Raw genomic sequence first — 14,165 nt, 5'->3', positions numbered from 1 at the left:
AATAATCAAAAATAATCAGATTTAGGATCTACTCTGCGCTGTTAAACTTCACTAAGCTTCGGGAAAGGCCCCGTGTGATGTCATAGCTTACTCAACGGTACATGCTTTTTACTGTAAAACAGAAGAAAAAAAATTTGCAATTGCATTGTAGGGCTTGAAGTCTTTCAAAGAGCCAACGCTGCACAGCGTTCGAAGACTGAATAACGGAACGCCTACATATCCCATGATGCCTCAGCGCGGACCGAACACCTGATTGTCAACAGAGAAAAGCAATGTCTGCCGTTAGCGTGGAAGGAAGGCTTGCTAAGATGGACAACGAGGAGAAAACTTGCTCTGTTTCCAACAGGTACTCCGCTTTCAGGGTGGGGTGTTTGCCGTTTGAAACTTTGGATTATTTTTGCATTTTTATAGATTGTTATATATATTTATATATATATATATATATATATATTTTTTTTTTTGTTTTGTTTTTTTGTTTCAGCAATAGTTAAGCATCTTCACTGATGCTATCACTCACTGTTCTTTTCATTAAACTGACACTTATAATAGCTGCTAGATTCTAGGTAGAATTTTAGGTAGATACAAATTTCATATACAGTAACCCGTCGGAACGTCCACCGTGTCCCATTGTACACTAAGTGGCCCCCTGATATAGCTTTATATTTTGAAACATCCGATGAGCTAACAATATTAAGCTATACATGCTCTAAAACTTTAACACGTATAACCGAGAGGCATAAATTACGGTAAGGCACTGACCACAGTCCACTTTAATTTAGGTTTTGTATGGCGATACATATTAATCTCTTTAATATTCCGGACAAATTTATTATATTTGCCCTGGGTTCATGGTTACGGAATGGAAGAAATTCACATTTTAATAGCCCAATAGTGTAATTTAAGGTACACGTGCTATGTCGTGAAAAAATTGTCTCTGCATCACACCAGCATGACGGTTGATCCCATGAAGTACCACCAGAGGGCGTTGCTGATCAGTCCACTGCAATAGCACAGTACCATGCGTCCCTGTTCCTGTTCACTTACCTACAATCACAGATATTAAAAACGCCCTCAAAAGGGGATCGAACATGGAAATGACTTGTTTACTATGTATAGTTGAAAAAGGGCAAGGACTGAATGATTTTCGACTCCACAAAAATCTAAATTCTAATGCTTAAGTGTGAAATATTTTATTGTTCATTACTAATTTTGAATGAAAAATGTAGACATATTCATCACCTTTCATACATATTAGTACCAACTTAATATATTTTATCTGGAAATTTAAAAGTGAGCCAATGCAAAGTGGCAGATAATTGTGTGTAGAATTTTATAAATAAAAATCAGAAATGTGTGTTGTACATTTGCATTCAACCCCATTAACTTTGATATTGCTAAATTACATCCAATGCAATTAGTGACCTTCAGAAATCACCTAATTTGTGAACAATTAAAAAATTCATCTAAGCACTGCAGCTTTTTTTTGAAAGTCTCAGAGGTTTGTTAGAGAACATTATACATAATGCTGAACACACCATGCCTACCATAAAACATTGTAGTGGTAGCGTCATATTAAGTTGTCTTAAGTAGGGATTGTGGTGTTAGAGTTAAAGGAAAGATGAATGTTGCTAAAAACAGGCGATTATTGAAGGAAAACTTAAAACTGGGACAAAATTGAATATGAATAAGGTAAAACTGTTTTAAAAAAAAAAAAAGAATGGGAATTAATGTCGCTCTCTACCAAAGCGGATAGAGACTTAGTCCTAAGTAAAAGTTGGCACTGACTTAAGAGAGCCTAATATCTATTCTTGATGCACTTTTAATGTTTTTACTTGTAAAAAAATATTAAACATGTTGGTTTTAGTGATGGATATTTAGCAAATTCTTTATCATTTATTGTGAGAAATGTCCTACTGGGAGAAGGATGTAGATTTATCTTTGAATTTGAAAATATGATTATTACAGTTACTGTGTGAAGTTTAGTCGTACTATATGTGGCTGCTTTTCAAGACCTGTATTTGTGTGTGTGGGGCTGCAGTTGCTGTGTTATGCAATGTTGCACAATTACCTAAAACAAAAGTAACAAATAGTTTTTGTCACTTTTATCGCAATAGTACCACAAAATATGCTAAAACTTTAAGTCTGTATTGCACACATCTTGTTGGTCTGTCACAAAAACACCAATAAAGTGCATTGAAGTTGGAGGCTGTAAGTGGAGTATTATTACTTTTGCAAGGCACTGTAGGGACATTTATTTTGCGATTACACTTTTTCACTTACAAAATAATATGGCATAAGAAAAAATATTCAAAATGCCTTTGTTAAAGTTTTTATACAAAATTTGTAAGTCTCAGTGATTGGTTTTAGATGAGTTTTGTTCTCTCCCGTGCCTGGTAGTTCATTAGCAACCTTGTTTTTCTAGATAAACAGCCTATTCTTGTTGTGTAAAAATGTGTCTGACTCATACCTAAACAGAATAACAACAGAATGCATTTCATTTCAGACTCGATCTGAATCATGCCTTCAGTAGAGATTCATATTTTTTCCCAAGCTGCCTCTGCTGTGTTGGACTTGGCTTTGCGTCTTTGTATCCATAGAGAGTTGGTTGAATGTTTGGCATAGCAACTAACTGGAGCTTCTTGTTTCAGTGTGGCTTTCTTGTGCTGCAGCTGTCTTCAGCCTGCACTTTAAAGCTCTGGCCACGGCTCCATAACTGTGATTACGATCAGAGGAATTCCATTGTAGTTTGATCAAGGAAGAAAACAGAAGCTGGATGTGTGTAGTACAGTCAGAATACCCCCGTAGGGGTTTGACATGTTGGTTTAAAGTAAATCTGTTTGCTTCTTTATTTCTTTAGTAATTTTTTTTGTTCTTAATTGCATCGATTTTCAATAAGTATATAAATAAAGACTTAATATTTGCTTTGCCTGGCCCAGGAGGAGTGTAAGGGCGCGACTTGCACATTGCCAACGGCCGTCCTTCAGACTTTCAGCTGATTGAGCAGGAGTGTTGGGTTTCATCATGCTGTTTATTCCCTCCGTCCTCAGTGGGAGTGAAGCCTGGGAGGAGACACAGCTCTCTGCGTGTGTGTGGTGGGGGGGGGGGTGTTTGTTTTCAGTGGTGCTGACATCTCCAGTCTCTGAGTAAGGCAGAGACGTAGTGAGTCTCTGCAGGGTACAAGCACATCACGTCCTCCCCGCCCTCCTCCTCCATCATCTCCCTCCCTTCCCTCTTTTTCTCCCTCTTGTCACCTCTTCAGCTCAGTCCGAGGCGTCTCCTCTTTGAATCCAGTCAACATCAGAGGACAACAGCAGCTACCTGCTTGTCTATTCCCTCTTTAAAAGTTTCCTTGTCGGTGTCGCTTTTCTCCGGTCGCGCTGTCCCCCCCCTCCAGCCACGTTTTGCGTCACCGACTGTCCAAACTGTTTATGAGACACGTGTGTTTGTGCCAGTGCTAGGGAGGTATGGCTCTAACCTGATGCTATTAATACAAACTAATGAACATAATCTGGAAAAGGGTAGGTGATCCTCTTAGATTTGCTGGCTGAACAGCCAAAGGGGAGGAGCAGAGAAAGAGGAGGGAAAAGCTGTGCTGCAGTTTCACTCTGTCGTTTTCTCCAACAACCAAGCTGTGGACTCTTCCTCTGTCCAAAGGAAGGAGAATCTGAAACCTAAACAGATGCTTTAAGTTTCGTTTCTCACCCAAGTTAATACCCCCTCATGCCTCCAACTCCTTAGTGTCTCTGGATGTTTTGCAACAAGGGGCGTGGTTGAACGTGTTACTGTGCTCCGATGTATTAAAACTATTACCTGTTGGCAGAAGTGTTGAACTAAAACACAAGCAAATCCGAAATAGTTTCTCCCGTCATGAACACTATACCAGCTTACTCAGGAGCTAGAATATCTGGCTGTTGGACTCTAAGATCTGATGGCAGGTAAGTGTCTTATTTATTCATATATTTGCAATGTTGACATCTTATTTTCAGGTTCTAAAGGAGCCTTTTTTTCCTCTCCGATTGTGGAAGAATGTCGTCTTGAGCTATCTTTTGAATCAACTTGTTATTGTTTATATACTGAGAAGATCTCCGGGGAATCATGCGACTGTATTGTCTTACAAATTAACTCTGTTATACAAATTGAGGCAAGAAAGGCTCTAGCTTGTTTTTTAAAATCATTAAATGTCACTTTATGTTTGGTATTTTTATGCTATGGATATTTTAAAATTGCTACCTTTTTTTCACATGTGCACTCCGAAAGGTTTTCTTGTTTACCTGCAATCTGACCTTTTGGCCTCCCCCACCCCCACTCCTCTCAAAGCTGCATTCATGGTGTGCACTTTGCATTTTGAAGCAATGAGCAAGAACATGATTCAGCACCATCAGCCAGGCTAATCTATTATGGCACCGTGGTTTGGCTTTAACTGATAACCCAGTTTGAGCGAGCCGCGTCTCATGCGTAGCTCTGTCTGTTGTCTGAGTACACTCCTTGGCTTCAACCAGGTGACTGATGAGATAAGATAAATCTTTGCCAGTTTCTCGTTTGCTTCCCGACCGCCTCCTCACTCTACCTGAGGAACTATGTGATCTGAGTTAAGATTTTAGAGGCAGAGAGTTGACTGGATGACAGCAGACGTCTTTGAATTCCTTTCTTATAGTTTGTGGTTATGGCCTCTGGCTCTTTACAGTCCTGTCTGGGTGAGGTGTGGATGTCTCGCATACTACAGTAAGTGTTGCTAAAAACTGGGGACAGGTCAGATTTGGCTTTATTTGTCAAAATGTAGTTCTTTTTTTTTCTTTTGCAAAAAAAAAAACTTAAATAAACATGAAATTAAAAGTAATCAGAAAATTTACTTGTACTGTTTTGCGCTCTCCTAGGATTTGATTACTTAATATTCTGCTAGATTTGACAATATGTTTGTTTTTTTCCAGTTGTATGGCTAAATTGATCTGTAGCAGACAGTACTTCTGTTAAAGCTGAAGAAACACTTCTATTCTTCTATAATTAGCTGCTGCATTGCTTTTGTTCTGCAAAGTGAAGCAGCTGTATTTCCACTTTTGACGTTTCAACTCTTCAACTTATTTTGGTAATGAGTCACAGGGCCCTTGCTTCTCTGCTTCTCTGTCTTGCAAAAAGACATGAATGTCCATTGTGTTTGCTTTGAGTAGTTCATGCAAATTCACTTTGTGCCTTTGTCCAGTGAGAACCTTGTGTCTAATTTGAATCAGCTTGTTGCAATTTGTTTACCTTCTTCATTACTGGGACGATGCATTTTGTTCAGTTGGACAACTGACTGCATGACTCAGCAGTTATTAGTAAAGCTCACTGCAGGGAGAGGTTATAGATTTTCCTCCTCTGTGGCTGTCGATCAATGATCAGGGTTTTTTGTTTTAAAGAGCCTTCCCATAGCATGATGCTGTCAGTCAATGGATGGAGCTAAATGCACAGAAGTCTAACCAGTGAGAGACTGTAAAGTCTTGGGTGGAGGTTCAGCCAAATCCACTCTAGAATGATTTAGATCCAAGCATATTCTTGGTTTTGAATGGTCTGGACTAGTCAAAGTCCAGAAATATGGCTACTTGACTGGGTTAAATATTTTCTGTCCAATACAATTGAGTTTGAGCTATTTTGCAGAATTATGTAATTCCAACCGTTGGTTTTACTAAATGTCACCCAATTAGCCTGCTCCACTTAGTGCTGCTCTTTCGCATAAAATCCCAATAAAACACAGCAAAGCTTGTGATTAAGTCTGAAAAGTCCAAGGGCAATGAATACATTTTAAAGTCTTTGTGTCTGTGCTCTGATTGAACAGTTGGATCCATTTGATTGAATTGTCTGAGCTGATTTATACACACAGGTCTCTGCTTCCATCTAAAGGGATATTTGGCTGTCTTATTTTTTTCAGCAATAGCTGTAGACAAATTTTAAGTCTTTTGTTAACTCATTTTTATCTCCAGGACCGAAAGTTGTATATGAACTTCTTTATCTGTTAAGCTTTTATCCCAAATCAGCCGTAAAAACTCCCTTTTTACCTGCTGCCTTTTCCACAATGGTGTACAAAGTTCACTTGCTGAAGATGTAAAAAAAATAAACATTAACCAATGACTGGGGATACAGTAGGTCATCGCTGGTACAGTATGTTCACTGTGATTTAACTGGATCATTTTCATTATGTCATGTGTTTTCTTTTAATGCTCTAAAATACTTACGCTGGGATCTCTTTTGTGTTTGCTTATTTAAAGTGGAGGCGGTGAGGGATCGCTGGACCGGCTGCTGCCCTCTGTCATCTTGGGTCTTTCTCCCAGGAAACGGACCACCAGCCAGTGTAAATCCGAGCCTCCGCTGTTGCGCACCTCCAAACGAACCATCTACACAGCCGGCCGCCCACCATGGTACAACGAGCATGGAGCACAGTCCAAAGAGGCCTTCGTCATCGGTAGGAAACTGCAGAGACGTACAGTTTATGTACATATTTGTTTTATTAAGATTACTTTCTCATAGCAGCGTAGCACAGTATATATTTTGGGAAAAGCACTGTTCTCCGTGGTCCAAGTGTTTTAAAAAGTAAATTTAATCATTTGCGTTCTGACTGAGGTGTTTCCTTGCTCTTACTTTGTGACAAAACCTGAAGTCCCATGATGCATTTCAACAACCAGTCTGATTAGGAATTCAGCCTTGCTCATGAACCGACTGAAAAAATTCCATCCTGAATCTGACTTGTTGCGTGTTTGTGGCACGTAGATCAAAACGTTGTTGTGTTTTCCATTACTAACTCCTGCTTATAGGAAAATTTTAGAGATGTGCCAATCAGGTTTTTTCCTGCCGATACCAATACTGATCACCCATGAGGGCCGATCACCGATACCGATCACATAATTATTATTATTATTTTTTTTATCATAAACACTACCGGTTACATAATGTGGAAAAAGGAACCACGAATTCACCTTAATTTAGACCAGTGTTTCTTAACCTTTTTCGGGCCAGCGCCCCCCTAGCCTTTATCCAGGTCCCTCACCGCCCCCCACCAAAACATTTGTAGGCTACTTTGCACTGACAATTATTTTATTATTAATGTTACTATCATTATTGTAGATGTTTTGAATCGGCGCACCGATTATGTTTTCCCGTACACTTCAGCGCCCCTTAGGCTCCTTCACCTCTTGCACATAATGGGGTAAATGTAGCGAGTTTTGCCCTAAACGTATCGGCGTCTGGAGGAGGGGGAATGGGGGGAGGGAGGCGAGCGTATGTTTCTACGCTCCTTCGTGGGGGGGCGCCGATTTATGATTTTGCATCCACCTGAATAATGTGTAGTTGCGCCCCTACCCATGGCACTTCAACAATATTATTTTACCTTTTATCTGAAATAGTGTCTGTTTATTCTTGCCATACAGTCCTCTGTATTAATTATTGCTCAAAAGGACTTGCCATACCAGTTTATTCCTCCGTATTTAGCCTACTTTAGTTTCTTAGTTTATTATTGCATTTTGTTCTTCATTCATTTCCATTTAGTTTCATTTGATTAGTTTTATCCTCTCTTGGTTTATTGCTATGTCCACTTTAGTTTCTTTCCTGTTGCTACATTTATTTTATCGTTTATTGACCACCAATAATTTTCACTCATCACCTGCTGCGCCTCCTAATCGCCATGTTTTTCACATCATGTGTTGATTTTTCACTGTTCATCGTCGGATTCTCTGTTTTTATGCCATAATTCACATCTAGTTTGTCGCTCCGTTTTGCCCGCTTCTCATGTTTCAGAATTTTGCGCAATGTGCACGGCGGTTTTTTTTTTGTTTGTTTTTTTTTTACTCCCTAAGGTGCAGGGCGGTTGGGAAGCGTATCGATGGGGAAAAGGCAGACCGACATAAACCTTTTAAAACAACGGGAGCGAGTGAGCGTCGCACCTTCACCCTGACATCAGCCGGTGTAACGCTGAACTGATGCGGAGCTGCGCCATGAAGCTATAAACACTGAATAGAAGAAGAGCTGCCATCGATACAGCTGCAGCCAAGCATGATTTAATGTTACACAATACAGTTTTACCAAGTTGCTCAAAGTCTAAACTGGTATGGTTGTGGATTTAAGGTGTAAAGTTTACCTTTGACCAAACGCCCCCCAAAGGCATCCCAGCGCCCCCCTTTTGTAAAAATGTCCGCCAGCGCCCCCTGCCGTCCTTTGAACGCCCCCTGGGGGGCGGTACCGCCCACGTTGAGAACCGCTGATTTAGACAAAAACTTGTTTTTAATAACTTTTTCCAAGAAGAAAACTAAACAAAGCAGGTATTCTGCAAATTGTACTGCTATTGGTAATACTATCTTTAACAGACTGATAACATATGAAGGCTCTGAAGAGGCTAAAAAATGCAAAGAGCCAAAATAAAACTTCTCAACATTGCCAAAAAAATTCAAGTATAAAACTTAACATTCAAAGGCAAATACAGGTTCCATTACAATAAACAATCCAGAGTTACTGAATGAAAACTTCCTGATAGCATGGCGGCTAGCTGATTACTGCTAGTTCTGAGTGGCTGTTTCTGACTGAGCGGAGTAATTATGCAGAACAGGGAGGAGATCGATTATTTTTTCAGAGATTATCTGTCTCATGTTAGGACAGCGAAAGTTTTAATAGGTATGTAAAATGTATTTTTTTAGGTTAGATGCTGCAGCTTTAAACAGAGGTTTGGTGTGAGAGTCACTACCAGGTGGAGCAGAAGCGGCGCTCCGTCTGAAATATTACTACCTGTAGGGCGTAGCAGCGGTTCAACAGCGAGATCAGAACCAGTGTCTTACACCACAGCTCGAAGACTTCATCATAATTTTGCGGGTTATTTGTTTAGCTTTCTGACAGTCATGCTGTGATTGTTTGTAGCTGTGCGCTGCTTTACCTGCTATCTGATCCTCCATATGTCTTTTTTACTGCAGTGAGCCTCTATGTAGCCAAACTCCGTCAAGTATGGCATTGTTTGTATGCCATATTAGCTTCGTTGTGTTGATCCATTTTGACCTGCTTCACCCCACGTGCTTCAATTTTCTGCCCCAACACGCAAACTTCCCCATTCACTCAGTGCGTTATAGTTCCACATCGCTTAGGATTTCTTGCTGCGTGTTTGCGCAGTGTGAAGGAAAGAGGAGACCAGCTGCACAGGCAGGCTGCGAAATGAGATGCAGGTGATCGGTATCGGCAACAAGAGCCAATGATCGCCAATCACCGATCATTCACTTTTTCAYGAAAATCGGCCGATTATGATCGGTGACCGATCGATCGGCACACCTCTAGAAAATATATATCTACTGAAATTTGCTTTGACAACAGGGGTTTTCTAAAGTTGCCTAAATCTGTTATTGATAACTATCAGCAGGGAGCAACATAACTATAACAACTTAGCGGCTTCCCTTCAAACTGTAAAGAGAAGTTCGTTGCACAATCTCGATGGAAAACCAATGAAATCGAAAGCAGAGTCACAACCACCGTATTTAACTTGCTTCAGATAATAAAAAAAAATAAATGAGGCTTATTGGGTCATATATTTAGTGTGCTGTTTACATAAAGGTTTTGAATTTCATTTCAGTAATAAAAAGAAAGTGAAAAATTCACCTCTTAACCATTTTTCTAAACTGTCCTACCTTGATATCTAATAAAAGATATATGTACATTTTTTTCCATTTTCAATTAGATTTGACAAGTTTGACATAATAGTCATACGTAAGAATTGTACTTTGCAGAAATTAACACTGATTTGCTTTTCATTATATTATATTCCCGTGATGAGTGAAAGCTGTATTTCCAGACTGTTGATCTCTTCCCAGCTGCATAAAAAGCAGCTGATGTAAACGTACACAGAGCATACAAACAGAACCCGATTTCATTGGGTTCTGACCCGAATTGTTTACTACGGTGTGAGAGAACGCAGGCCAGAAAGAGCTGGATGTCAGTGAAAGTAAGGCAGGAAGTGAGAAAAACTCCTACGCGCTGCTGCCTCGATGCTTCACAACCTGAGAGGTGCAACTGAGTGTTTGGATTACTCACACACTCTTAAGTGTCAGCAAGATTTGGACATCTTGCTGGTTGATAATCATCCCTAAAATAATTTGAGAGCGTCATCACGGCTGCAGAGTCTGCTATTGCTTTATATATTATGAGGTAGATTAATATCATAAAACTGTTTGGCTTTTTATGTTGGAAAATAGTACTATCACAGTTAAAGCACTTTCAGTTTCCTTATTTGGCAGATTTGTCATTGCTATTTTTTTTTTTTTTTTTGCTTACCAAAGCTTTAAAGTTTTAATTAAAAAAAAAAAACTTCGATATTGCTAGTTCTGGTATGGTAATATTTATGGGGGCATCCACCGGTGTCTGGCAATAATTTCTCAATATAATGTAAAACAATAACCTGATGAAAGTAAAGCTCATGCTTGGTTTATATGACATCACAGTTGGGCTGCATGATATTAGAAAGTCATGAAGTAGTGATATATATTTTTAAGTTTTGCAATTAATCAACATTTTTCTCTCACTTATGTTTGTTTTCTATCATTAGAATATTTTCAGCTCTTTCTGTGACCTTTAGTTTTCACCACACTGTGATCTGTGGCAGTTTGGCTGTATTGAGGCTCCAAACCCAACAGGCTGGAAATGTTAAGCATGCAAAATCTGACACTTGGAGTAATTGCTAATAAAGATTATGTTAAGAACATGAGTTTGTAATATCAATATTCCATGCGCCGATATGTGCAGCTCTTGTCTTTTATTTATTCTATAAATACATATCGTAATGTCTTTTTTTTCCAACTTATCCTGACAGGTCTTTGTGGAGGCAGCGCTTCAGGAAAAACCACAGTTGCCAGGAAAATCATTGAAGCTTTAGATGTTCCATGGGTTGTTTTGCTCTCAATGGACTCTTTTTATAAGGTACTTATAATGATGCAGCGTGTCTGACATGAACCGATGTGTGTGTGTGTGTGTGTGTGTGTGTGTGTGTGTGTGTGTGTGTGTGTGTGTGTGTGTGTGTGTGTGTGCGCGCGTGTGTGTGCGCGTGCTCGCGCGCACATCTACATTTTTTGTATAGTTTTCATCAATGCAAGTTCATTTAGACTGAAGAAAATAAAACCATAACATTACATTGAAAGATTGTTGGTGCCTACTCACATCAGGCTCCCCTAAATCCTCCCATTGGCCTGAAGGACAGAAATATAGTGGAAGAAAAAGAAACCAAAATATAATTCAGTTTGAATCCTGAGAGGGGGGGGAGTGGAGTGACAGAGGAGAAGGAGGCCAGACTGAATAGAAAAAGAGTGCAGTGAAGTTCAGTTAAATGAGAGACTTCATTTTTACCCCTCTACAGGTTCGCCCACGCTTGTTGTGTAATCCTTTTCTGCAGGGGTCATACCCCACTGCTACAGCTTTCAGCCTGTTTTCTCGCTACGCTAACAGGGATTTCTTTGTACATTAGTGACTTCATTTTTTTTCTGGTGGAGTAGCTTACAGCCCACACAGAGCGAGGAACATCAGTTTATCATATTAAGTGTGTAATCAGCTCACTTAAGAAGGTGTCAGTGTTCAGAAACTGCCAAATAGCAGGTCTGGGCTTTTCAAAGCACCACTAGCCTAAGGGCACACACACACGCACACACACGCATACATACAGAGACAGCACCTGGTACAGACGTCACAGTGGCGCATGATGTTTTACTAAATTTAGGTTCCCAACTTCGACTGCTCTTGAAGGGATGAGTGTTTTCACACAAGCATGTGTATATTATGTGGCAGTATTTGACTGTGTATAATTGTGATAGTGCATTGCAGATATATATTTTTTTATTTTATTTTTTATAAAATGTTTCCAGTTCTTTCTTGCTTAAACAAGAGCAACACAGGCTAATTTTTTACAGTAGAAGTCATGCTGTGCTGAAACGATGTGCCTGTCCTCAGGTCCTGTCCCCTGAGGAGCAGCTGCTGGCAGCCAGGAATGATTATAACTTTGACCACCCAGATGCCTTCGACTTTGATTTGCTGACACACACCCTGCGCAAACTCAAACAGGGCAAAAGTGTGAAAATCCCCGTGTATGACTTCACAACTCATGGGAGACAGAAAGAGTGGGTAAGGACGACCTAGCGCAGCCTGGCCTGATTTGTGTTAGCTTTTTCACATTTTGTCACGTTGCAAACAAAACTGTTTTAATGGGATTTTATTAAAGTTCTTACATATTTTACAAATGAAAACCTGGAAAAGTTTGTGTGTATTTGCATGCACTCCACAAACCCGGCCTTTGTTTAGCAGTAGCATACGGGACTGCATAAAGTCCTGTATACAGTTTACCACAAGCCACAAGAACAGAGCAAAAAGAAAATGCTGGACAAAAAAATTCCAAAAAGTAAAAGTAGCTCCTATTAATGACATTTTAGAAAAATCTTTTTTCTGGATTTTATGGAATTCTAAGATTTGTCTTAGAATTTCACCTCAATAAGGTAAAATTAATCCCAAAGCACCATAGGCTTTTAGAGAGCTCCTATACTCATGAAATGCTGGGAGTGTTGAGGACTTTTAGTGAGTATAAAAGTGTCTTAAGCTGCAAAGAAAGATCAACAGAAAGCAGAAATATTGTCTATAAAACTGATAAAGCCGTAGGCGTTGCTCCTCTGTCCTGTTTGGTTATGTGTCCTTTACTTCCCTATTTTGTATTGATCAAACAACTTCATACAAGCAAACAATCCCAGTAAATTGCTGACAGCTGAGCAAATACCATATCTTCTATTTGATAGACGACCTAGTAAAATGACCGGCATGGCGAGAAGCCGTGACAAACCACAATGACGATGGGAATGTAAATAAGTTGCCATTAAACATGTTGATTCAGTGTGGCAATTAATTCGTTTTCATCATCATGACACATTTTTCTTTATCCAGTCTAGAGTGTATGATTGGTTAATTTCTATAAACAAATTATTGTTTGTTTTTTAGTCTTACTTTGTTTTGTGTATCCACCAGTCACTAGCCACCCAGCTTCAGCTGCATCAATCACTTAGCATCAGCCACTCTAAGCTAGGAGCTCTCTGAGAGGACTCTGATAATCTCTGGGCATGTGGGCCCGGATCTGATCTGAGACCAAAACCTGCATACACATGTAGTGGAAACTCAATATTAAACAACACTGCACATTGCCCTGAATGTACCATGGTAATCAAACATGGTGGTGGCAGCATTATGCCGTGCTTTTTTTTAAGCAGGGAAAGTTAAGTTGGTCAGAGTGAAGAGGAAGAGCAATCAGACTTAATGCATTAGTTGTCATACTGTCTATGACATTGTAAAAGGGGTAGGAATACTTTTGCCACGGTGCTTATTTTTCAGCATTTATTAAAACTTACTGAGATATCACTTCATGAATCTGATCTGTCTTTATATCACTTTTTCTATGGGCATTTAACCTGAATGTTTTGTGTCTGTTTTTCCACAGAAAACTGTATATGGAGCTAGCGTCATCATCTTTGAGGGAATCATGTCTTTTGCAGATAAAGCCCTCCTGCAGGTACAGCATAAATACTGATCTGCAAATAATTGAAAAAGCTTGCTTTAGTGTATTTCATTAGTGCACTCATTTCTCACTAGGTCTTTTAATTACACATATATATTCATTTTCTCTGTTTGCAAAGTAAACAAATGCAGAAACCTCATATGCATGCACATGTGGGCTGATACAGATGAGCAGAGAATTACAAAGATAAATTTGATTGATTTTCTAGATTTTGTTTTTGGCTGTTCAATGTCTCATTTAGAATGGATATTCAAAAAGTTTCCTTGTTTTTTCTCCTTTTCATTGTTGCAGGTGTTTACATTTTCCATACTTTAACTGTTATTTTATATGGGTCTCTTACTGAAGTAACTTATAAAAATATTTAAACAAACTTTGCCAAGTGCAAGCTTGACTGTGTGTTCATGATACGTTTGTTTTCTTATAATTAAAAATGAAACATTATTTTATGTAACAAAGTTACATTTTGAGTCACAACACAAACTTGTCTGCAATAATAGCTTATTATAGTTTGATTGCATTGTTGCAATTTGTAACTCACATGACATTTAGAGATGTTTACCCAGGCTTTAGTTAATTACACACAATTTTATATAAATTCCAAAAACATGGGTTTATTTATTGACTATATATA

The 14,165-nt window shown here is 39.1% G+C and overlaps 1 protein-coding gene across 5 annotated transcripts in view; it reads left to right on the top strand.

Moving 5' to 3' along the window:
* The first annotated feature begins 243 nt into the window (after positions 1 to 243).
* Positions 244 to 14,165, top strand: part of uckl1b (uridine-cytidine kinase 1-like 1b) — a 22,881-nt gene continuing 8,959 nt past the window's right edge. For 2 of the 5 annotated variants that reach the window (XM_008413912.2, XM_008413913.2), the window contains exons 1-5: positions 244 to 346; positions 6,240 to 6,433; positions 10,805 to 10,911; positions 11,932 to 12,102; positions 13,457 to 13,528. In XM_008413912.2, the coding sequence (XP_008412134.1) occupies positions 273 to 346; positions 6,240 to 6,433; positions 10,805 to 10,911; positions 11,932 to 12,102; positions 13,457 to 13,528 (618 nt within the window). In that variant the 5' untranslated portion in view covers positions 244 to 272. Of the gene's footprint in view, positions 347 to 3,258; positions 3,936 to 4,412; positions 4,723 to 6,239; positions 6,434 to 10,804; positions 10,912 to 11,931; positions 12,103 to 13,456; positions 13,529 to 14,165 lie in introns of those variants that run through there. The other 3 variants (XM_008413914.2, XM_008413915.2, XM_008413916.2) reach the window with 2 other exon arrangements.

This window comes from Poecilia reticulata, linkage group LG7 (genome assembly GCF_000633615.1).
Source record: "Poecilia reticulata strain Guanapo linkage group LG7, Guppy_female_1.0+MT, whole genome shotgun sequence".
In the NCBI taxonomy this organism is placed as follows: Eukaryota; Metazoa; Chordata; class Actinopteri; order Cyprinodontiformes; family Poeciliidae; genus Poecilia; species Poecilia reticulata.
The sequence above is the reverse complement of the archived record's forward strand: the minus strand, read 5'-3'. Positions and strand labels throughout refer to the sequence as shown.